This window comes from Mobula birostris, chromosome 9 (assembly GCF_030028105.1).
Source record: "Mobula birostris isolate sMobBir1 chromosome 9, sMobBir1.hap1, whole genome shotgun sequence".
Lineage (NCBI taxonomy): Eukaryota > Metazoa > Chordata > Chondrichthyes > Myliobatiformes > Myliobatidae > Mobula > Mobula birostris.
This window is the reverse complement of record NC_092378.1, coordinates 150,908,827-150,934,962: the sequence shown is the minus strand read 5'-3', so window position 1 is coordinate 150,934,962 and position 26,136 is coordinate 150,908,827. Positions and strand designations below refer to the sequence as shown.

At 41.1% G+C, this 26,136-nt stretch overlaps 2 protein-coding genes across 3 annotated transcripts in view; one reads left to right on the top strand and one right to left on the bottom strand.

Moving 5' to 3' along the window:
• The window catches only part of bri3 (brain protein I3), a 36,607-nt gene extending 21,741 nt beyond the window's left edge, over positions 1–14,866 (top strand). The window contains exon 3 of one of the 2 annotated variants that reach the window (XM_072269118.1): positions 14,635–14,866. In XM_072269118.1, coding sequence (XP_072125219.1) covers positions 14,635–14,851 — 217 coding nt within the window. In that variant the 3' untranslated portion in view covers positions 14,852–14,866. Of the gene's footprint in view, positions 1–9,745; positions 11,371–14,634 lie in introns of those variants that run through there. The other variant, XM_072269120.1, reaches the window with a different exon arrangement.
• The window catches only part of LOC140203191 (BAR/IMD domain-containing adapter protein 2-like 1), a 148,658-nt gene continuing 136,939 nt past the window's right edge, over positions 14,418–26,136 (bottom strand). The window contains exon 14 of the mRNA XM_072269115.1: positions 14,418–25,772. Coding sequence (XP_072125216.1) covers positions 25,700–25,772 — 73 coding nt within the window. The 3' untranslated portion in view covers positions 14,418–25,699. The remainder of the gene's footprint in view (positions 25,773–26,136) is intronic.

The following is a 26,136-nucleotide window of genomic DNA, read 5'->3' as shown; positions in this document are numbered from 1 at the left end:
TTAAAAACTCTGGTTGTGATGGGTCCGAGGAGAGGGCCAGTGGTCTATTGAGTCTACTGCTCATTTCATCATGGTCGATTCATTATCCCTGCCAACCCATTTCTCCTGTCTTTTTCCCTATAACCTTTGCCACCTTAAATATACCCAATGACTTGGACTCCACAGCCATCTGTGGCAATGCATTCCATAGATTCACCACTCTCTGGCGAAAGAAATTCCTCTTCTGTTCTGAAGCTTTGCCCTCTGGTCCTGGACTCCACTATTGGATACATGCATATTCTGCGTTGTACTTTTATGTGGTAATTGAAAGAGAAAGAGCATATTGGAGAGGAGTTTGAAAGCTACAGAGGAACTGAATGGAGTGTTCTGAGGAAGTGGTATGAGTGGACTACTGATACGAATGCTGAAGTAACTGATTCCAAATCAACTTTGTTTTTAACCATCCCCCTTGTTTTAATCCTTGTGTAGAGTGTTGGAACTTTGGGTTGTCTGGGTGAAACTACAGAAACAATGGATTACAGTCCATTACCACAGCACAAGAAATCCAGAATACGTGCACACAAAATACTGGATGAACTCAGCAGATCAGAGAGCATATGGAAATGAATAGCTTAATTGTCACTCAACCATTCATGAATACAGCTAAACGAGACAGCATTGCTATGGGGGTCAAGGTGCTAAAACACATTACCAACAGTCACACACAAGAAGAAATCCTGATGTGCACACCCAACCTCCCTCCATGCGACACTGTGGCCTGATGCCCAGTGCTTGCTCATACAATCATCAAGCCCATATAGAATGTCAGTTTTAAAAAATGAGTACAGTGCTGCAGATTATGCATGTGTATGTAGTCCAGACCCCACCCCAGCCTGCAAATATGATGACCAGCCATGATGCCCGCTAGGCGACACAGCAGTTTTGTGGCCCCATCCTTAGACGTAGAGAATACTAGTAAAAATACAACGCAGAACATGCATGTATATGGTCCAGATCTCCCAGCCCACCGATATCATTTGCTGATGATGCAAAGATGGGTGGAGTAGTGGGTATTGTTGAGAAAACAGTCTTCAGAGAGATTTGGATAGTTTAGGGGAATGGGCAAAGAAGTAGCAAATCAAATACAATATTGGGAACTGTATGGTCATGCACTTTTGTGGAAGAAATAAACAGGCAGATTATTATTTAGATGGGGAGAGAATTCAGAACGCAGAGGTGCAAGGGGACCCTAAAGGTTAACCCTAAAGGTTAACCTCCAGGTTGTGTTGGTGGTGGTGAAGAAGGCGAATGCAATGCTGGCATATTTCTAGAGGTATAGAATATAAGAGCAGGGATGTGATGTTGAGGCTCTATAAGGCACTCGTGAGCCCACACTTGGAGTATTGTGTGCAGTTTTGGACTCCTTATTTTAGAAAGGATATACTGACATTGGGGAGGGTTCAGAGAAGATTCACGGGAATGATTCCAGGAATGAAAGGGTTACTGTATGAGGAACGTCTGGCAGCTCTTGGGCTGTATTCCCTGGAGTTCAGGAGAATGAGGGGGGATCTCATAGAAACTTCCCGAATGTTAAAAGGCCTGAGCAGATTAGATATGGCAAAGTTATTTTCCATGGTAGGGGAGTCTAGGACAAGAGGGCATGACTTCAGGATTGAAGGACGTCCTTTTAGAACTGAGATGCGGAGAAATTACTTTAGTCAGAGGATGGTAAATCTGTGAAATTTGTAGCCACGAGCGGCTGTGGAGTCATTGGGTGTACTTAAGGCAGAGATAGATAGGTTCTTGATTAGCCAGGGCATCAAAGGGTATGGGGAGAAGGCAGGGAAGTAGGGATGACTGGAAGAAATGGATCAGCCCATGATTGAATGGCAGAGCAGACTCGATGGGCTGCATGGCCTACTTCTGCTCCTATATCTTATGGACCTGCCCCAATGTTTCAGAAGGATCCTGGCCCAAAACGTCGACTCTTTATTCCTTTCAGTGGATGCTGAGTTCCTCCAATATTTTGTGTGGATCTACCAAGTTTTTCTAAATGAGTGGGATGGAACTTGTTGTCTTCAGATCTGCTTGCATTTCAGTAAATCATTTACATGAATGTTCAACTGTTTCCCATTTTCTTTATCCAGAAGCACAAGGTCAAAGGCTATTCAGCAAACTGAACCCTTTAATAGCCAACAACTGTTCTGGCTAATAATGCAACCTTGCACCTCCCCTTCACCATCAGATTTCTGAACAGTCCACGAATACTGTCTCAGTACTTTTGCTCTTTTTGCAGAACACTTAAAAAAATATTTTTATTGTAACTTATTGTGTACATTATGTATTGCTCTGCTGCTGCAAAACACGGAAGTTTCATAGCATGTGCTGGTGATATTAAACCTGATTCTGGCACCAGTCCAGATTCGACTTGGCACAAATTAGGGAGGCTGTTCTTGGAGGGATTTTTAAAAATTTGAGTTGCTTTATTTATCACATATACATTGAAACTCGAGTAAAATGCACGTTTTTTATGTTAAGACCAGCGCAGTGTGAGATGTGGTGGGGCAAACCCAGGTTTCACCATGCTTCTGGTGCCAGGAGAACATGTCCACAACTTACTAACCCTAACTCGCGTGTCTTTGGAATGTGGAAGGAAGCTGAAGCACCTGGGGAAAACTCACATGGTCGTGGGGAGAATTTACAAACTCCTTACAGCGCTGGGAATTGAACCCTGATCTTGCAGCTCACACTGTGAAGCGTTACACTAACCACTGTGCTACTGTGCCATCCCATGCTTAAGATGGACAATGAACCCATGGAGCACTTAGAATTCTCCCCTTTTTGCAAATTTACTTTTTTATATATACCTGCAATACACAGTAATAAAAACTATAAATTACAATGTACTGCTGCAGCAAAATTACAAATTTCATGACATGCTAGTGATATTAAACCTGATTCTGATACGGTCAATATCTTAACTTTTCCCATTCTGTATCTGTCCAAATTTGCTTAACTGCTATGCTACTGTGTTTGTTCTGACCTCCAGTCCAGATCTAGGGGCCAATAAAAAGGCCCATACTGAAGTGTAGGAGGATTTGAGTTAAACAGGTCAGCATTCAACACCATAATTCCATCCAGGATTGACAGGAAGTTCAGAGACCTTGACCCTTCCTTGAGCAGCTAGATGCTGGAGTTCCCGTTGGATCACCGGCAGGTGGTAAGAATGTGCTCCCTCACCTCCGCCCCTCTGACTCTCAACACAGGAGCCCCTCAGGGCTGTGTGCCATGTCGCTTCCTTTACTCCCTGTACACCCATGACGGTGTAGCCACCCACGGCTCTAACCTGCTAATTAAATTTGCCAACGACACTACATTGATTGGCCTAACCTCAAACAATAAAGAGGTGATTTACAGGGAAGAAGTCTTCTCTCTGACACACTGATGTCAAGACAACTTCTCCCTCAGTGGCGCAAAAACAAAGTAGCTGTTTGTGGATTACAGGAGGAATGGAGATGGACTAACCCCATTGACATCAATGGATCTGGGGTTGAGAGGGTGAGCAGCTTCAAGTTCCTCGGCATCCACATCACCGAGAACCTCGCATGATCTGTACATACCAGCTGTTTGGTGAAAAAGGCATAACAGCGCCCCTTTCACCTCAGATAGATGGTTGAAGTTTGGTATGGGTCCTTGAATCATAAGAGCTTTCTAGAGGGGCACAAAGGGAGCATCCTGACTGGCTGCTTCACTGCCTGGTATGGGAACTGTACCTCCCTTAATCGCAGGATTCTGCAGAGAGTGGCGCGGATAGCCCAGCACATCAGGGCATTTACAAAGACAGGTGTGATAAAAGGGCCCGAAGGATTACTGGGGATCCGAGTCACCCCAACCACAATCTATTCCAGCTGCTACCATCCATGAAGTGGTACCGTAGCATAAAAGCCGGGACCAACAGGCTCCTTCCACCAGACATCGGACTGATTAACTCACGCTGATTGAGTGTATTTCTATGTTACATTGTTCTATTTATTATAAATTATAATTTACTATGATTGCACATTTGGATGGAGAAGTAATGTGAAGATTTTTACTTGTGTATGTAAAGGGTGTAAGGAATAAAGTCAATTCAATTCAATATGCATGCATGTACTAGGGATGTACATGAAAGGACATCTATAACTCAGCTTTTTTGTAGTCATTGTCAGAGCCAGATAAGATTGCAGATGTTAAAATCTGGAGCAAAAAATAAACTGCTGGAAGAACTCAATAGGTCAGGCAGCATCTGTGGTAGCAAAGGGCTGGTTAATGTGTGGCCAAGAGACCCTGCATCAGGTCTGTGTGTGTAAAGAAAAGATGGCTGGTATATAAAGTGAAGGCATAAAAAAAAGATAAATTGGTTTATTGTCGTAGCAGGGGTTTTATATCTTGTTAATACAGATCACTTTATCACATCAGTGTTATTGAGGTAGTACAAGGGAAAAATAACAATGCAGTCCTAATGAAGGGTCTCGGCCCAAAATGTGGACCGTTTATTCCCCTCCATAGAAACTGCCTGACCAACTGAGTTCCCTCAGCAGAATAAAATGTCACAATTACAGAAAAGTGCAGTCAAGGCAGACAGTCACTAGGTGGGGGGGAGGGTTTATTGCTTGTCATCGTCGTCATTATGTGCCGTGTCATATGACATGGGCAATCACAGTCTCAAGACCATGATTGTCCTTCGCAAAATTTTCTACAGAAGTAGTTTGTCACTGCCACCTTTTGGGCAGTGCCTTTACAAGATGGGTGACCCCAGCCATTATCAGTTCTCTTCAGAGATTGTCTGCCTTGTATCAGTGGTGCTATGCACCAACTACTCATACGACCATGGAGGGGTGGGGGGTGGTAAGCAGGTGCTCAAGGATGAACTGCAGGCTAGCGCCTTACACTCTTTTGGTAGAGTGATATCTTCCCCTCACCACCTATTGTGTCTGTATCTCAACTTCCCTGCCCAGTTCGAATATTTTGCCCCTGAGGAAATTAGTGATTGTTTTGAATGTCCCAGTTGTCTGTGTATCCAAAGCCTAAAAGTGGGGATTTGGAATCTGAAGAGATAAATATTGCTGGGGGAACACCACGAATGGGGCCTGCCTGCCCAACTGAGCTTAGCAGTTAGCACAACCCTTTACGGTGGCAATGATCACCAGTCAGGGTTCAGTCCCCACCTCTAATGTGTTTGTACGTTCTCTTTGTAACCACATGGATTTTGTCCAGCTGCTCCAATTTCCTCACACATTTCAAAGATGTGGGCTAGGGTTAGGTTATGGATAAGCTATGGTGATACTGTGGGCTTCCCCCAGCACATCCTCACTGTGGTCATTTACTATGCGTTTTGATGTACATGTGACACAAAGCTTGTCTATAAACTGTTGTCGAGAGCAGTTTAGTTTGTTCAGCCTTGAATGTGTCATATCTTGTGGTCATCTGTGGAAATATGGGGAAGCAAGCTCAGATTTTTAAAAAAAAAAATTCCCTTGCATGGTGGTTTTTCAGGCTTTGCCTATTCACATCATACACAGTGTCACTGGAATATCAGTATTGCCCTTGTAGAGGGCAATAATCTCAACTTCAAATATACATACAGACTTGGTGTCCACTGCTGCCTGTGACAAAGAATTCCACAGATTTGCCACTCTCTGGCTAAAGAAATGCCTCATCTTTGTTCTAAATGGATGCCCCTCTATTCTGAGGCTGTGTCCTCTGGTCTTAAACTCTGCCACCGTAAGAAGTATTCTCTCTACATCCACTATATTAAGGCCTTTCACCATTGAAAAGGGTTCAATTAGGTCATCCCTCATTCTTCTGAATTCTATTGAATACAGGTCCAGAGCCATCAAATGCACTTCATATGACAAACCATTCAATCCTGGAATCATTTTCGTGAACCCCGTTTGAACCCTCTCTAGTTTCAGCACATCCTTTCTCAGATAAGGAGCCCAAAACTACTCGCAATGCTTCAAGTGAGGCCTCACCAGTGCTTTACAAAGTCTCACCATTACATCCTTGCTTTTATATTCTAGTCCTCTTGAAATAAATACTAACATCACATTTACCTTCTCACCACAGATTCAACCTGCAAATGAATTCTGCAGGAGGACTCCCAAGTCCCTTTGCACCTCAGTTTTGTGTTTTCTCTCCATTTAGAAAATGGTCAACCCATTCATTTCTTCCACCCAAGTGCATGACCGTACACTTCCTGACACTATGCCATCTGCTATTTATTTGCCCATTCTCCTAATCTGTTTTACTCCTTCTGTAGCCCCTCTACTTCCTCAAAACTACCTGCCCCTCCATCTATCTTGATATGGTCTGTAAACTTTGCAACAAAGCCATCAATTCCTTCATCCAAATCATTAACATTTAACGTAAAGAATCAGTCCCAACACAGACCCCCTTGGAACACCACTAGTCACTGGCAGCCAACTAGAAAAGCCCCCCCCCCCTCTTTGCCTCCTGCCAATCAGCCACTGCTTTATCCATGCTAGAATCATCCCTGTAATACCATGGGCTTGTAGCTTAAGTAGCCTTATGTGGCACCTTGTCAGAGGTCTTCTGAAAATCCAAGTGCACAAACATCAACTGATTTATTCTTTGTCTACCCTGCTTGTTATTTCTTCAAAGAATTCCAACAGTTTGGTCAGGCAAGATTTTCCCCTTGAGGAAACCATGCTGACTACGGCACATTTTATCATGTGCCTTCAAGTACCATGAGACCTCATCCCTGATGATCTACTCCAGCATCTTCCCAACCACTGAGGTCAGCCTAACTGGCCTGTAGTTTCCTTTCTTCTGCCTCTTGAAGAGTGGAGTGACATTTTACAATTTTCCAGTCTTCCAGAACCATTCGAGAATCTAGTGATTCTTGAAAGATCATTACCAATGCTTCCACAATCTCTTCAGCCACCTCTTTCAGAATCCTGGGATGTATACCAGGTGACTATCTTATCTACCATCAGGCCTTTCAGTTTCCCAAGAACCTTCTCTCATAATAGTAAATTCACTGACTTCATGACACCTGACACTTGGAACTTCGATTATACTGCTTATGTTTTCAATAATGAAAACTGATGCAAAATGCTTATTTAGTCCATCTGCCATTTCCCTATCCCTCATTACTACCTCTCCAGCATCGATTTCCAGTGGTCTGATGTCCACTCTTGCCTCTCTTTTACACTTTGTATCTGAAGAAACTGAGTATCCTCATTAATGTTATTGGCTAATGTCCTTTTGTATTCCATCTATACCTTAATGATTTGTTTAGTTGCCTTCTGTTTTTAAGCTTCCAATCCTCTTAACTTCTCACTAATTTGCTCTATTATTAGTCCTTTCTTTGGTTTTAATATTGGCTTTGACTTCTCTTGTTAGCCATGGTTGTGTCATCTTGCCTTTCGAATACTAATTCCTGTTTGGGATGTGCCTTCCAAATTCCTACCAGAAATTCCAGCTATTGCTGTTCTGCTGTTACATGCCAGTCTTTTCCAATCAATTCTGGCTAACTCCTCTCATGCCTCTGTAATTGCCTTGTTCCACTGTGATACTGATGCATCTGACTCTGGCTTCTCAAATTTCAGGGTGAATTTGATCATGTTATGATCACTTTCCTTAGGGTTCTTTTACCTTAAGCTCTCTAATCAATTCTGGTTCACTGCACAACACCCAGTCCAGAATAGCTGATCTAGTGGGCTCAACGGCTGCTCTTATATAATAATAATAAAAAAAGACAAACCATCTTGTAGGCATTCTAGAAATCCCCTCTCTTGGAATCCAGCACCAACCTGATTTTCCCAATCTACCTGCATATTGAAATCCCCAATGATTATTGTAACATTGCCCTTTTGGCATACATTTTCTATCTCCTGTTGTAATTTGTAGGCCACGTCCTTACTGCTGTTTGGGGTTCTGTATACAACCCCCATCAGGGTCTTTTTACCTTTGCAGTTCCTTAGCCCTATCCATAATGATTCAACACCTTCCAACCCTATGTCCATCCACTCTTTCTAATGATTTGATTTCATTTTTTGCCAGCAGAGTAACTGTGCCGTCCTGCCTATTCTTTTTGATATAATCTGTATTCTTGGACTTTAAGCTCCCATTTATAATCTTTCAGCCATGATTCAGTGATGCGTACAACTTCATACATGCCAATCTGCATTTGTGCTACAAGTTCATCTACCTTATTCTGTATAATGCATGCATTCAAGTATAACAACTTCATTACTGAATTTGCCTTTGATTTTATCTTCCTTTTATGTTGCAGCTCATCTTGTTGACTGTGATTTTTGTCTTATCAGTGGCTTCTCCTCACTACACATTGCCTCTGTTTGTAAACCAGCTACCTCATCTTCAGCACTATCATCTGCCTTTCCTACAATACTTCTTGCATTAAAATATATGCAACTCAGGACTCTGCTCCATGAACAACTCATATCTTTGGTACGTGCATGGACCATAACTTCTGGCTGTTGACCCTCATGCTTAAGAATCAGACATATCTGGACCCTGGCACCCAGGGGGCAACATTCCATCTGGGAATCTCATTCTCACCCACAAAACATCCTCTCTGTTCCCCTAAGTAACGAATCTCCTATCACTGCAGCGTGTCTCTACTTTCCACCCCTCCCTTACCCGTCTGAGTCACAGAGTGCCAGAGACCTGACCACTAACTTTCCTCTGTCGGGTCAAACCCCATCCAAAAAAAAAGTATCCAAAGTGATATACCCGTGAGGGGGTTTATTAACCCCTTCCCCTTCCTGACTGTCACCCAGTTATCTTAAAGGGCATGATGCCTAGTCTAGTTAACCAGGGTGAAATTTAGTTGGGTTGAGTTGTAATCTGATCTTGGCAATTTTCTTGCAAACTTTTCATCACCATGTGAGAAGATCTTGTCACTGCTCTGTTGATAGTGGAATCCTCAATGCTTGGCCTGTGTATACTTTTCAATCAGCTGATTGGATGTCAAAAACTCAGTTGTGATTGGGAGGGGGGGGGGAGAATCTTGTTGCTGTGTGGTGAGCTTCGTGCATTGTGGTTTGGAATTTTCCCCGCTTTGGCTCAAATAGGATTGAGGTCAACGTGTTTGTTTACAGATGGCATGAGGTATCCAAAATCTAATGTGGGGATGGCAACAAATAGTAAGTAAATAGTAAACTGGGAGAAAACTGTTCACAAGGATCCATGAACATTAACTGGTTGGTAAGTGGCATGACTTTCCTTGGTCTCTATCCATGAAGATCGAGACAGGAACATATTCAACTGGACATTAGTAAAAGTCATGGTGCAAGCCAACACGTGGCATGCAAGAGAATTCCTAGAAGTGTGGTTTTCCATGAATAATTCTTAAAACAAAAACCTAGACCTTGATCCTATTTGAGCTGATGCAGGCAAATTTCCAGACCATGACATACGTTCACCACAGAGCCAATCAACAAAGTTCGCAAATAAATTGCCAGGATCGGAAAACAACTCAAACCAACCATCGATCTGAGCTACACATTTTCTGAATTATACTGTAGTCCTAACATCAACATTAAATCCACATCCATTTTTCTTGCTGTGATTTGGTTTCAATGGGCAAAATAGCTGTATCTTAAGTCCTCATGAAGAGTCTCAGCCTGAAAAGTCAATAGTTTATTCCTCTGCCTTGATGCTGCCTGATCTGTTGAGTTCCTCCAATACTTTGTGCGCTGGCTGTATTTCTAACATGCTTTTTGTCTTTATTTTACAGAGTTGGTGTTCTGGAAGATGACTTCACTTGCCTTGGTGTGCTCTGTGCAATATTTTTCTTCCCCATTGGGATCCTCTTTTGCCTAGCATTGCGACAACGGAGATGCCCGAATTGTGGGGCCAGTTTTGGTTGATGAGTTTGATGACCATGTCTTTTTTACTGTAAATTCTCTCCTATTCTGTATAAATTGCCATGAATGAACTGTCATCATTCTGTATTTAGTTTGATGGAACTTGAGTTGATCTTTAAAGAAATATAATTTGAAAAGTCTGAACAATTAAAAGTAATTTGTTTTTGAATGTTTAAAATGTACAGGAGAAAAATTGTCTCTGTACTCTGGTTCTGCAGATGTGACTGAAAATGCTACAATTAAATTTGCATCCTTGTAGTTCTGTTTTTTTAAAACTAACAGCCACTTAGATGATTAAACAATCTTGACACTGAGCAAAAGTGTTTCTCATGCATTGGAAGTGTGACTAAGATGTAGGAACGGAGATTGCTCCAGCATTAATCATTGCTGATTTATTAACCCTCTCAACCCCATTTTCCTGCCTTCTTCCTGTAATACCCTCTCATCAAGAATCTATCAACGTCTGCTTTAAATATACCCGATGACTTGGCTTCCAGAGTCATCTGTGGCAACAAGTTCCACTACCCTCTGGCTAGAAGGACGTCCTTGTATTCTAAGGCTATGCCTCTAGTCCTAGACTCCTGCTATTGAAATGCATTGCCAGGGCAGTGGTAGGGGCAGATATATTGGAGACATTTAAGAGACTTGGCCCTTTTGTTAATGTGCCTGTGTGGGAGAGTAGGGTTAGACTGTTCTGTCATAAATATGGTTTTTGAAAGTCACAGGGTTCTGCTGGGGGAGGAAAAAATCTTTTAAGGTACCCATGTCAAGAGAAACCTTTCCAAACCTTTAACAAAATCTCAAACAAGGGTGATAAAGGCAGCACATTAGAAATACATGAATTCTTTCACCGTAAAGGTGCTGCATGTTGGGTGAAAGGAGGGAAGTGGTGTAGCATTACTTCCTGCTGTCATGTCAGTACTGCACTATTCCTCTGCAGTCACTTCTGCTACAGAATCTGAACCCATAGGGCAGCACAGTAGCATAGCGGTTAGCACAGTGCTATTACTGCATCAGTGACCTGGGTTCCATTTCCACCACTGTCCATATGTTCTTCCCCCTGACCATGTGGGTTTCCTTTCACATTCCAATGACATGGTTAGTGTCAGTGAGTTTTTGACATGCTAGAAGTGCAGTGGCCCTTGTGGGTTGCCCAGCATCATCCTTTCTGATTTGATTTGACACAAATGTACATGCGAAAAGGAAAGTAAATCTTTCTTCCTCTCCTGATAACCCATAATGGGAGTAAGTAATTTTTGGGGCTTCGCTGACTGACGGATGTTTTGAGTTGTTTCCTTGTTCAATATACCACACTTGGATTCAGATGAGGATGTGCTGGTAACTTAAACTCTTCACAAAACAACAAACTTCCCAGCATATCTCTGATTCTGATTCAACAATCCAGGTATTTGTAAGCATAAGTGTGAATAACCTTAAAGACTTCAAGATGAACCTGCTTTGAGTGTAACCAAAGATTAAAACATTTCAAAGTGTATTTAAAGAAATGATGTCTTAATTTCATTAACTTTTGACTTCCAGCATTTGGACCTTGTGGTTATTTAAATGGCCATTGAGTGCTGTTTTACAACTACCTGTGATTCATAAGATTTTTAAAATCTAAAATTGCAGAATTAATGCAGAGAAAATCCCTATAATCAACAATGTGATACTGGCATGTGAGGTTGGTGGGCAGGTCAGATTAATGTATTGTGAATGCAATGAGGCATTCAGTTAAATGTGTGATTTGCATTAACAACCAATATTTAATTGTATTTGGATTTTCAGAAGGCCTTTGACAAGGTGCCACATAAGGCTGCTTAACAAGCTAGGAGCCCAGTGTATTACAGAAAAGATTCTAGCATAGATAAAGCAGTGGCTGATTGGCAGAAGGCAAAGAGTAGAAATAAGGGAGCCTTTTCTTATTGGCTGCCGGTGACTGTTAGGACTATTTTTTTTGCATTATATGTCAATGTTTTGGGTGATGGAATTGATGGTCCAAACATCCACCCTCAGACAGTCCTCTGGGTCTCCAGCGGACTGACAGATAACGGGCTACTGACTTCCTCAATGGACCCTCCAACTCGTACTCCTAGAGTTTGGGCCATCAGACTTCTGGACATACAATCAGCCTTTGTAGTTTGATCCTCAGTATCAACCCGAGGGTTAGTGGATGAGGGGACCTTGAGTTCCAGACTCTTGTGTCCAGGTGGTTCAGTGGCCCCCTAGTGGTCACTTCGGCACCAATATGTGTTCATTTTAAAAGTGTTTGTTAATGTAAAATTACCAAAGTGTTTTTGCACAGCACATTCTCTTACCAGCAGTGTGATGTTATTTCAAAAAAAAATAGCCAAATCACCTTACCTCTAGCAGTTAGTGGATTCATCGCATGAGAGCTGAGTGCAAGTGGAGTGTGGCTTTGTCAACAAACACCCCAACAAGATAACAGTATTTCTTTAATAGTGCACTTTGTGCGTCAGTTTGTTACTGCCTGTAACACCACTGGCATTTATGGCAGCAATAAAGGTCCTCCATCTCAGTCTGTCCTTGGCCACCTTCGTTATTGTGCTACAGGTACAATGCAGGGTTCTCGTTTCTGTTTCTGCATATGGTGCCAAGCTGTTTTCTTTGCTCTTCAGAGGTCCAGTGAAGAGCTGCTTGATGATGGAGTTGGCCTCTCTTCTCATCACATGTCCTATCCATCTCCAACCTTTCCTCATGTTGATTGTGGTCGTGTCCTCTTAATGACACTGAAGGGATGGGGCGTGGCTGGAGATCCTTCTCGGCCAGAAAATATGTTGGATTTTCCGGAGGCTCAGTGTGAAGTGACGAAAGCCTGACAAGGTCATTTTGTGTGTGTTAGCTTGTTTTGTACTTAAGTTTCTGGCAGAGAACAAGTCTTTGCTCTGTGGAGGCTGCTATTATTGAATGGCAGAGCCAAAAGTGGCTGATGGGCCAAAAGTTCTATATCTTATGGTTGGATGATGGGGATGATCAAGATCAAAAATAAATCAAGGTAGCCTCACCCATTCCTACCTCTGGGATTAGTGGCTACCACAGGTAGCAGGTTAAACTGGTTGTGCAAATCTACATTGGGTGGTGTTAACTTGGCTTTGGGAACAAAGAGAAACCACAGAATTCTTGACAGAAAGTGATGGAGAAATTCAGTATGTCAGTCAGCATCTGTGGAAAGAGAAACTCGATGTCTTGGGCTTGCAGTCCTTCATGAGAACTGAGAAATCTTTCATCCCTCCTTACCCATTCCTTCCTGTCTCCTGGCACTTTTCCCTGCAGCCAGAGGAGGTGATATAACACCTCCTCCCTCACCACTATCTGGGACCTAAACAACTCTTCTAGGTGAGGCAGTGAGTTGTATGTACTGTCTGACAACCATTGTTGTCCAAGCGGCTCTGTAGCACTGTAGTTAGCACCACACATTTACTGCACCAGCGATCACCAACCAGGATTCAGTTCCCACACTGTCAGTAAGGAGTTTGTGCACTCTCCCGTAACCACGTGTGGTTCTGGGTGCTCTGGTTTCCTGCTGTGTTTCAATGACATACAGGTTAGGGTTGGTAAGTTGTGGACATGCTGTGTTGGTACCTGAAGCATAGCGACACTTGAGGCCTGCCCCCAGCACATCCTCAGAATGTGTTGGTCATGGACACAAACAACACATTTCATTGTTTTGATGTACACTTGACAAATAAAGCTATACTTTATCATCAACAACATCTTGCACAGACAAAGTTTATCATTGACTCCCAATACAAGGAGAAAGAATTGGCAATGAAATTACATGCTCTGTAGATTATACCCTTATTTCGTCTGAAATGGTGGACAGTTACTGGTTGCTCCAAAGGGCATAGTAGTAATTCTTCCTCTCAGCTGCTCTATGATTAGTCCACAGGTTTTGGTTTTGAAGTACATGAAGGAGGGGTTCATTGGAGCACCCACTGAAATACAGAAAAGCTGAACTACGCCAATATAAAAAAATTTAGCTAGTAAACTTTAAATCTTAAAAGGTTGCTGCTCTTTTGTATTGAAACATAACAGTGAAAATATCGTTTGTGTCCATGACCAACACAATCTAAGGAATGTGCTGGGGGCAGCTCACAAGTGTAGTCACGCCTCTGGTCCCAACAGCTTACTAAACTCTAACTTGTACACCTTTGGTATGTTTGTTTATTTTAGAGAGTAACAGGTCGTTCCAGCCCAATGAGCCCACACTGCCCAATTTCACTAATGTGGCCAATTTACCTCCTAACCCATACATCTTTGGAATGTGCGAGGAAAATGAAGGACCCAGAGGAAACTCACGGGGAGAACATACAAACTCCTTACAGACTGTGGTGGAATTGAACTCGGCTTACCGGCTCCATAAAGCGTTACGCTACCATGCTGTCCACATGCCTAGAAGTTAAATTGTTAATAGATCTCCAAATGGAAGCCAGTGGTGGGTGGATCTGTATAAGTATTTATAAACTGCTGTTGGGAGATTTTCAATGTCTTAAATGCACTTCAGCACAGAATACACATTGACGATTGTAGTTTTATTCAAAATAAACTGGTTTATAATGATACAGATTATTGCACTTTTAAGTCCATGGCTAGATTTACAATACATTCTTCACTTTTTTTGCCATCTTAATTTATACAATTAGGCAATAACTTTATAGTATCAGAACCTATAATCAGAGTGCTTCCCAAATGAGAAAATATAAAATGTTAGATCATATTGTTTCAAATTTCTCTCTTATAGCATGACAGAAGTCAACTTAGCCAGATGGACTCATTTTCAGGCATTTCTGCATCCTTCAAGTGTGGACAATCAATGGTCATACGGAGTGGGAAACGCCGTCATGGGGGAGGAGAAGGCAATACTTCATCTTGGTTCAAGTAAAAACAATCAGCTAATCACTGAGCTTCGTCAACGCTGCTCATGCAACTGTACAATTTTGATGATGTTAGTCTCTTAGAAATTTCAAAATACTTTTAAAAAAATAAAAGCTTTCAATCTTATTACTCTCTGACCGCCTCTGTAAATGCACAGGATCAATTTTTAACCTAACCCACACTTAGTGAAACTGATGAAATTCAACCAAGTTGATTTCACATCCCATGCACAGCAAGTAATAGTGCAGTCAACTTAACATTTCTGTTTTAGGGTTTACATTTTGACATTTAGAGCACAGAATATAAGCACTTGTCTGAGACACTAATTTTCCTGTTCTGCAGCATAAGAATTATGTCAAAATTTATTTTATCCATACTATTTTGATGGTAGTAGCTGTTTCTGTTAATTAGATCAGTGTACCTTTAGAATGAACTAACAATGCAAATAATAGTTAGGAAACTACGTACCTTCCTCCTTCACTGGTTTCAGTCTAGGTGTTCCAATGGTGACATTGCATAAGATTATTGCTACAGCTGTGCCTATGCTGCACCATCCTTAAACATTTAAATCTGCATGTACAGGCACTTTCAGATCTGATTTAATATTTATGAACACAGCTTTCAAGTGTTCCATACATAAACAGCTGTGATATTTTAAATGTTTGTTACTATCTGTTCACTGGTTAGTGCAGTAAAGGAAATTATTTTGAAAGAAACTAACAGCAGTTAGTTTAAAAAGTGTAGAAAATGAAGAGCTGAGTTTGGAAGTGATTCAACGTTATGTCCTGGCTGTGTTTGGCCTGTGTAATGTTTAAATAAGCTTTTTTTTTGTTTTTAAAATCAGACTTTTTTTGTGCCTGTTTAAAAAAGAAAAAAAAAGCTTGTTCATTTCCTGTTCCCCCTTTTTGTTGTTTTTTTTGTGTGCATTCCCCTAAGTTTAGAAAAATTAGGGTGACCTTGTTCAAACGGTTAAGATCCTAAAGGTAGATTTGAGATGTTTACACCAGTGGAGGAGACATGAACAAGGGGGCATTTAAAACTGTGCCGTGTAGAAATCTCTGGGATTCTTTGCCCCCAGGGGTGGTGAGTGCCAGATCATGAGATGCTGGGTATATTTAAAGCAGTGGTTGATAGGTTCTTGGTTTGTAAGAGTACAGTATAGAGGAATGAGAGAGGATCTCAGAAACATTTCGAATGTTGAAAGGGTTGGACAGAGTAGATGTGGAAAGGCTGTTTCCCTTGGTGGGTGAGTCCAGGACAAGAGGCCACAGTCTTAGAATTAGAGGGTACTCATTTAAAACAGATGAGGAGAAAATTTTTTAGCCAGAGGGTCGTGGATTTATGGAATTCGTTGCCACATACAGCTGTGGAGGCCCGGTCATTGAGTGTGTTTGAGGAGGAGATTGATAGGTATCTAATCGGTCAGGGTATCAAGCGATATGGGGAAAAAGCTGGAAATTTGAACTAGGTGGGAGAATAGTTTAGCTCATGGTGAAGTGGTGGAGCAGACTCGATGGGCCAAATGGCCTGCTTCTGCTCCTTTGTCTTGTGATTTTGTAAGAATGTCAAAGGTTTCAAGGAGAATGCAGGATGATGGCATTGAGAGGGAAAATAAATCAGCCATGATGGAATGTGAGAGCAGACTCAATGGGTTGAATGGCCTAAATCTGCTCTAATGTCTTAGGTATTTAAGGTGGAGACATAAACATCAGAAAGACTGGGGCATGAAGGTTGTGGGCAACCAGCACACAAGAGGATTTAAGATCAGGCTAGATCAGCCATCATCATATTGAATATTAGGGTGAGCTTTGGCGGGGGAGGGGGTGGCTGATGACATTCCTCCTCCCCTTTTCTTGTGTTTTTGTAAGGATTAGTTTTAATTCTCCAGTGTCAAATGTTTTTTTTCATAAACGCAAGTCCAAGACCACATCTGGTTTGTACTGATGGCAGATTTTGATGGCAAAATTGTAGCACATGAACAGTGGTTACTGCCATAGCCAGTTTTTAAAGGGTGGATAGTTCTGCTCTGCCTTAAGCCAGCCCAAGTCAAGATCGTGGTTCACAATATTAAACTCTGTGTTAGTTACAACTGCTGTTAGACTACTTTAGCCTCCAACACCAGTGCCTGCTCCTCATCCAGAGTTACATTCATGCCCAGGTGTTCTTGGAAAGGGAGCATGAAATCACAAAGGGTACGTTGGGGGATTTACAAACAGTCCCTCCTCCCAAGGAAATTGAGTGTTTTGTAGATGAAAGTGATTGTATTTTAATTTGAAATCGTCAACAGGGTTAAATATCGCATTCACAGCATTTTGGAAGAGGAGGAAGAGCAACGGGATGTCTTGGTACATATTGGTACCAATGACAGAGGAAGGAAAAGCAAAAAGTTCCTGAAGAGAGAATTTAGGGATCTGGGCAAAAAGCTGAGAAGCAGGACCTCCGGGGTAGTAATATCTGGATTACTACCTGTGCAACGTGCCAGTGAGGGTAGAAACAGGATGCTTTGGCAGGTAAATGCAAGGCTGAGAAGTTGGTGCAGGGGGCAGGGCTTCAGGTTCTTGGATCATTGGGATTTCTTCTGGGGGAGGCATGGCCTGTACAAAATTGATGGATTGCACCTGAACCAGAGGGGGACCAGTATTTTCATGGACAGGTTTGTTAGAACTTATGGAGAGGGATAAACTGGGGGGTGGGAACTGGAGTGAAGGGACTCATGATAGGACTGACGGTAACAAACCAAACACAACATGCAATCAGACTGTCAAGAAGGGCAGGCAGAGAATTGCAGCCAGCAGGATGAGTGTCAGTGCATTAGGGATGCAAAATCTAAAAGGGTAGCAAATACAGCACTCAAACTGTTAGAATCTCAATGCACAGAATGTAGGAGATAAGGTGGATGATCTTGTTGCACTTTTACAGATTGTCAGGTATAATGTTGTGGCCATCACTGAATTTTGACTGAAGGATGGTTGAAGTTGGGAGCTGAACATCCAAGGTTACACATGTATCAGAGGGAAAGGAAGGTAGGCAGAGGAGATGGCATGGCTCTGCTGGTAAAGAATGTCATATCTTTCTAATGATTTGATGCCAAAGGATTGGAAGATGTTGAATCCTTGTGGGTTGAGTTCAGAAACTGCAAGGGTAAAAGGACCCTATGGCAGTTATATACATTCCCCCCAATAATAGTTGGGATGTAGACCAGAGATTACAATGGGAAATAGAAAAGGTGCATCAAAAGGGCAACGTTATGACAGTCATAGGAGATTTCAACATGCAAGGTGAATTGGGAAAATCAGGTTGGAAATGGATCTCAAGAAGCTATACTGGATTGGGTGTTATGTAATGAACCAGAGGCAATTGGGGGGCTAAGGTAAAAGAACCCCTAGGAGGCAGTGATCACAATATGATTGAGTTTACTTGAAATTTGATAGGGAGAAAGTAAAGTCTAACGTAGCAGTGAAGTAAAAGAATAGTGATATGAGAGAGGAGTTGGCCAAAGTAAATTGGAAGGAGATGCTGGCAGGGATGACAGCAGAGCAGCAATAGTGTGAGTTTCTGGGAAAAATGAGGAAGGTGCAGGATAGATGTATTCCAAAAACAAAGAGAAGAAATACTCATGGCAAAATACTACAACTGTGGCTGACAAGGCAAGTCAAAGCTAATGTAAAAGCAAAAGCGAGGACATACAAACAAGCAAAAATTAACAGTAAGATAGATGATTGGGAAACTTAAAAAGCTACAGAGAACAACTAAAAATTATTAGGAAGGAAAAGATAAAATATGGAAGCAACCTATCAAACAACATCAAAGTGGATAGTAAAAGATTTTTCAGGTATGTTAAAAATAAAAAAGAGATGAGAGTTGATGTAGGAACACTAGAAAATGAGGCTGGAGAAATAATGAGGCCAGGAGACAAGGAGATGGCAGATGAACTAAATGGGTATTTTGCATAAGTCTTCACTGTGGAAGACACTAACGGTGTGCCAGATGTTGAAGGGTGTGAGGGAAGAGAAGTGAGTGCAGTTACTATTACAAGGGAGAAGGTGCTCAAAAAGCTGAAAAGACCTAAGAGTACACAAATCACCTGGACCAGATAAAACGTACACTATGGTTCTGAAAGGTACAGGCAGAGATTGTGGAGGCATTAGTAATGATCTTTCAAAAATTATTGGACTCTAGCATGGTTCCGGAGGACTGGAAAATTGCAAATGTCACTCCACTCTAAGAAAGTAGGGAGGCAGCAGAAAGGAAATTATGGACTAGTTAGCCTGACCTCAGTAGTTGGGAAGATGTTGGTGTCAATTGTTAAGGATGAGGTTATGGAGTACTTGGTGACACAGGAGAAGACAGGACAAAGTCAGCATTGTTTCCTTAAGGGAAAATCTTGCCTGACAAACTTGTTGGAATTCTTTGAGGAGATTACACATAGGATAGATAAAAGGGATGCAATAGATGTTGTATATTTGGACTTCAGAAAGCTTTTGACAAGGTGCCACATGAGGCTGCTTATCAAGTTAGGAGCCCATGGTATTACAGGAAAGTTACCTGCATAGTTAGGACATTGGCTGACTGGTGGGAATAAAAGGATCCTTTTCTGGTTGGCTGCCAGTGACTAGTGGCATTCAACAGGAGTCTGTGTTGGGACTGCTTCTTTTTATGCTGTAGCTCAATGATTTAGATGATGGAATAGATGGTTTTGTTGCCAAGTTTACAAATGATACGAATATTGGTGGAGGGACAGGTAGTGTTTTAAGAACCAGGAAGGCTGCAGGAAGACAGATTAGGAGAATGGGCAAGAAAATGGTAAATGAAATACAATGTTGGAGAATGCATGGTCATGCACTTTGGTAGAAGAAATAAGTGTGCAGACTATTTTCTAAATGGGGAGAAAATCCAAAAATCTGAGATGCAAAAGGACTTGGGAGTCCTTGTGCAGTACACCCTAAAGGTTAATTTACAGGTAGAATTGGTGGTGAGGAAAGCAAATGTAACATTAGCATCCATTTTAAGAGGTCTAGAATACAAGAATAGAGATGTGATGCTGAGGCTTTATAAGGCACTGGTGAGGCCTCACCTTGTGTATTGTGAAGTTTTGGGCTCCTCATCTAAGAAAAGCTGTGCTGGCATTGGACAGGGTCCATAGGCAGTTTACAAGGACGTTGCCAGGAATGAACAGGTCATCATACGGGGAATGTTTGATGGCTTCTGGATCTGTACTCAATGGAATTTGGAAGGATGGGGGGAGGGGGGGAGGTATCTCAATGAAACCTTTCAAATGTTGAAAGGCCTGGACAAAGTAGATGTGGAAAGTATGTTTCCCATAGTGGGGGAGTCCAGGACAAGAGGTCACGGCTTCAGGATAGAGGGGCATCCTTTTAAAACAGATGGAGAAATTTCTTTAGCCAGAGGGTGGTGAATTTGTGGAATTTGTTACCACAGGCAACTGTGGAGGCCAGGTCATTGAGTGTATGAAAGGCAGAGCTTGATAGATTGTCAAGTGGACATGGCCACAAAGGTTACGGGAGAAGGGTGGGCAGTGGGGCTCAGGATCAGCCATGATTGAATGGTGGAGCAGACTCAGTGGGCCAAATGGCCTAATTCTGCTTCTCTGTCTTATGGCCTTAAAGCCCTTATCTTATTTATATTTCATGATTGAATAAAGGTTGGTATGTTTGTTTAAAAAAAAAGCTTCCAACACCAGGCCAAAAGGCTGAAATTCAAACCTTGGCCTGAATCGTCTCCAGTAAGCACAATTCAGAGGCGCATAACTTGTCGAATTGATAGATTAGATTTATTTATTTACTTATTTATTTAGAAGCAGCACAGTATAGGCCCTTTCAGCCACACTGCACAGTAACACTCTATTTAACCCTAGCTTAAATCAATGTACAACTTACAATGACCAATTAACCTACCAACTGGTGCACCTTTAGACTGTGGGAGGAAACCAAGGCACCTGGAGGAAACCTATGGGGTTACAGCAAGAACATATAAACTTCTTACAGTGGTGGGAATTGAACCCGGGTCACAGATACAGTAAAGTGTTGTGCTAACCACTACGCTACCGTGCCACCTCCTGCCTCAAACTGTGTTTCACTTGCAGGCTTTACCATGATCCCTGCATACCCAGTGACTAGTCGAGGGAAAGTGTATATTATCATTGAGTCAGAGTTGTACAATAAAGAAATAGGTCCTTCAGCCCACCACATCTATGTTGACCTGCCTGGCCACCTACACCAATGCCATTGTGAATGGATGTAATGAATCCACGTACTCTCCCTCCCCTCGTTTTCGTGCTCTTTCCACACTACTTACTTAGTTTTAATCTATTTTCTTATTATAATTTCCAGTTTTTTTATTATGTATTGAATGTACTGCTGCAAAACAACAAATTTCAGGACATATGCCAGTGATATTAAACCTGACTCTGATTTGCTCCTACTAATGCTGCATCTTTCTGTAACTTCCCCATTTAAATATCTGTCTAAATGTGTATTTAACAAAATGACTGCACCCGATTCCACCACCTCTTCTGGCAGCGTTAAATTTATCAACCATTCTCTGTAAAATAATAAAAAAAAATCCCCTTAAATTCCTTTTAAAACTTCTTTCTTAAAAAGAACAAACCCAGGCAACTAAATCTCTATCTCAGCCACAAACAAAAGTGAGGACATTCATTCATTTGGCAACTTCACTACTGGCCGAGTAATTATTGCATTTTCCTGGACAAATATGCGACTAATTGCAAAGTGCACTCAATGGGCCAAGTAGCCGAGTTCTGCTCCAGTGTTTTATGGTCGAATCTGTATATAGCAGGACTACAGATATGATTGAAAGCTGTGTCTGTAAATCTCTGACATTTATGAAATTACGGTCCAGTGATAGAAGATAGAACAGTGCAGCACAGGAACAGGCCATTTGTGCTGATCAACTTAAATTAGTAATCAAATGGCCAACCTAATTAATGCCCTTTGCCGACAGAGTGTTCGTCTTCTTCCTTTTTCTGCATAGTCATGTGCCTGTATTGTTCTACCATCACACCAGGCAGTGCATTCTAAGCACCCACCATTGTGTTAAAAAAAAAACTTGACCCTCACATCTCCTTTGAGATTACACCCTCTCAACTTAAATATATGCCCCCTGGTATTAGACATTTCAATTATGGAGTCTGTCTACCCTATCTATGCCTCTCAATCTTATAAAGCTCTTTCAGCCTTTATCACTCCAGAGAAAACAACCCAAATTTGTCCAAACTCTCATTTTAGCATATGCCCTCTAATGCAGACAGTATCCTGGTAAACTTCTTCTACACCCTCGCCAAAGCCTCGATACTTAAAGGAAACTCAAAAGTCTTACATGTATTATTAACTACTTGTGTGGTGACACACACTCAGCAGTGCTGAAATATTAAAGTTATTGGCTGAACTCAATAGCTAAGAAGATTTCAGTCTTGGCAGAGGCTATTTGAAAACAAAGTTAGGAATATGCACCAGTAATTTATTGCAGTTGCTGCAAATGGTTGCATAGACTTTTCACAACATTTGCATTTTGCACAGTTGAACCAGAATTCAGGAGAGCAAAATTAGAATTTAATAAACCTATAACTAGTTGGAGTTAAACGCAGCTGTGCTGTCACAGGAACGTCAGAAAAACAACATACAGAAAACTAATATGTACTGTGAAATACCCAGAGTACACTTACAAATCTAGTTTCCCCAAACATTGTACAAGAGGGAGTCTTTTCAGCCAGGTCAGTGGCTTGGTCCTGGCAAGGATGTTGGTAATAGATAAAGAGGCATCATACACATTTATTCAACATTAAATCATCTTGCTTAATTGAGATCCTCACTGCAAAATATACTATAATACAGTAAATGTCTCTAGACAATGCATGGTACACATTTTTATTGCATTTATCACTGGAGATATATATTTGAATTCTTATTGCTAATCTCATCAAAAACTTTCCTACATAAGCTCCCCAGTAAAGGGATATAATTTAATTCCAATACAGATTCTTCAGTAACGTAAAGTTAAACATTTAGAACTTGATTTATCTCATTGCATTACATACGTAACAAACACTTTGGTTCTTCGTCTCTGTCACTTCTACTCTGAAGATGGTAGTGTTAGTTTTCTACTAATTGTAGTTTCAAGGCAGGTCAGAGACCTGAAACAGGATTAACCTAATATTCCCCTTGACAGACTAATTCAGAAATGAATATGACAGATTAACTACATGTTATCATAGACAAATGCAGGGGATTACTGACACAGCAGAAAGTGGTAAAAGGAATGAAAAGTGATGAGAGTACAAAGAAAAATCACTGAAGTGCAGCAACTATAATCTATCATCTAAATGTTAAACTTGCAATAGGTCCTGGTCCCTTCCCTGCATCTGAATTGAATCTTTGGGTTAAGCACTTCAAGTAGAGATAATGGAGCCAAAGGTACAGTTACACTTGACGTTTCGTTAAAGTTCAGTAACCAAAGAAAGAGAAACTGATTGAGTTAATATGCCAGTTGAATGCAGATCAGAGGCAAATATGCAGATTAGAAATAAAAAGCAGAAAATGTTGGGAACATTCAGCAGGCCAAGTAGGATGTGTGGAAAGGGTTAATGTTTCAGGTGAAGAACTTGCTGAGTCTGGTCTCTGATCTAAAACATTACCTATTCCTATCCATTGTTCATGGCATGGATTCTATTCATGGCCTGCCGATGCTTCCCAGAATTTATAAAATTTATTTCCTATTTTGAGCATCTGCAGTTCTTTTGTTTGCGTTTTCCTAGGCTGAGTTTGATGCACACTATTGCTGGGGCCTACAGGAAGCAGGGTTGAGAGAGGGTGAGGTTGAGGGGTGGAGGGAGGGAGGGAAGGTGGGTTGAGGGGTGTGTGCATATATAGAGAAAGGGGAAGACAATGGCAGCCATAAAGCTCCCTTTCACCAAGAGCAGACTGAACAACTTAATGCAGTGGTTGCCTTATGGAAAACCAGATGAATTGAAACAGTACTAAACTCCACAGCAAGGCTACACAAAGATGTACAGCTCTTAAGTTCAAAATAAGGAAAGACAGGCTTAAAACTGAGTTGCCACATTTGAAAAAGGATTTTTTTTTAAAAAAAGACAAAATGTTAGAGTCCTTAAGAATAGGATGAATGGACGATTTTTTCTTGATTGAATTGGCAAAGGGCCTTTTGCATCTTGTTCACTTTGCAAAGATTTTTTAATTTACATAGAGGTCTCATATTTTTACATCCTTTGAAAATACTCTGAACAACAAAATAATTTATTCTAATAGTTCCATTGCCATAGGAGTTGTGGTGTGGTCCACGCAACTGTTAATTTTGTTCTGATCTTTTCCATATTTGGTGCTCATTTCTAAAGCATTGCCACCAGTCTCAGAGAGTTACAAAGCAAAACACTCCCAAAAGTCAAAGTGACACAGAGTGATAAAAAAAACTGATACTTCAACTCCACGCAGAAGGGAAAACTCCCATAAATTCGGAGAATATATGCCTGAAGATGTGTACCATTAGGAATCTGAGGATTGAAGTGCAGCCAGAGGTAAAGAAACACTACCATGTTCAGACTTACTTATTGGGATTTTACTATTTGCTACATAAGAGTCTTGACTACTATTGTAAACCCCCTCAAACCATGAGGTAAAGCACAAAGTACATGTGTGCACATAGATCACTTTAAAAGGAGGATCATCTCTATGGCACAACTCCAAAAATAAATGGAAAGCACTAACCTATTAAATATGCTGAACTTTAAATCAACTAATCTTTGGCTGATACATTTAAAATGCACTTCAAGTGGCTCTGCTGCTACATTTTCGGATTGGGAAGTGTGAGGCTGTGTATCTACTTACAGTGGTGATGGATACAAGGTGCCACTCAAATGCAAGTAGAAAACATTGGGAAAGTGCACCAGTCCATCAGTGTCCGTAACTGAAAGAGATTGAAACTCTAGCAGTTGGTATAGGTCACTATCAATTTTGACAGGGTTTGACGTGCAAAATGTCAGCCTCAGGTCAGAATTGCCATGATCTACAACATATTAATCCCTTTCCCCTCAGTCAGGCTCATCTGTAAAATGTTCCGCATGTACACAAATTAAAATGCAAAATTATATCAGGAAAGGAACGATCATATCTTTAGGATTCTATCCATTATATCGATTTGTACCCATCATCCATAAACAGCTCCCAATTAGGTATAAATAATAAAAAAGGCTGCACAGACAGTAAATAGGAGAGAAAGATTCAAAAAAACAAAAAATGGAATAGAGAATGGGAAAGATTTAAAAAAACACAAACATCCCTGAGAGAAACAAAATGAATAGATACAGCCTGTTGATATGGCTTCCATTACTGATGCTGAAAAACATGTTCTAGCCTATCACCAATTTCAAAAACCATGAGCCTGCGTCTGATACTGTGTGAGTACTCAAAGCTCACGCGCGCACAGCCTCTGGAGTCTTACTCCTCAACAAAAGCAATGAGCAATAAATTTACAAGATTTTTTTTTTACATTTTTCACTAAATATTAAACATCATATGGAATAAATGCTTGATTAAACAAGCTGGTAACATGAAGTGTGGGATTTTGAAAGGCAGCAGCATTTTTAAACAGTGATTAATTCCTAATAAAAACAACTTCTTTCCCACGTAAATGTCTAGTAACAAGAGCCTTGTAAATGCTGCATTCTTTCACGTGTAATAGCATCTGTTCCTCCATTATCTAAAATAAGAGTGGCTTTACAATTAATTTGAATAGCATAAATAACTGATACTACAAGGATAAATGTAGAGACAGCAGTTTGTGTGGAAGGCATGATTGTATATATAATGTCAATTTAGAATAGCGTCTGTTGGTTGCCATTTCACATCTGGTACAGGAGATACATTTGTTACCCACACGCACTAGATAACGGGTGCCGATCGGTCATTTGTGACTGTTGGTCGGAGTTTGACTGTAGCAAAAGGATTTCCCCCACTGCAACAAGAGAGAAAAAGAGTTAGTGTGACTGGAATGTTACCAAAATAACTTGAGCAATATTTTTCCCACCAGCAAACAAAACTGAAAAAATGCACAATATGGTAGGGTGGGAAATATTTAATTTGTATTTGGCCCCTCAAAGTAAAAAATCACGCTGTTATACCAAGAAAAGGACTTTGATAAGGCGTCTGGACTCAAGTACAATTTTCTTACTAATGTCTACATTTTTCTGGCAGCTGTGTTCATAAAAGCAATGGGAATTGTTTGGATTCAGTCTGTCATTAGAAAGTTGTGTTTAGAGTTCTCAGATCAGATTGGAGGCTTCTTGTACTTATTCTACAAGAAAATCTTGGGGTAGGAA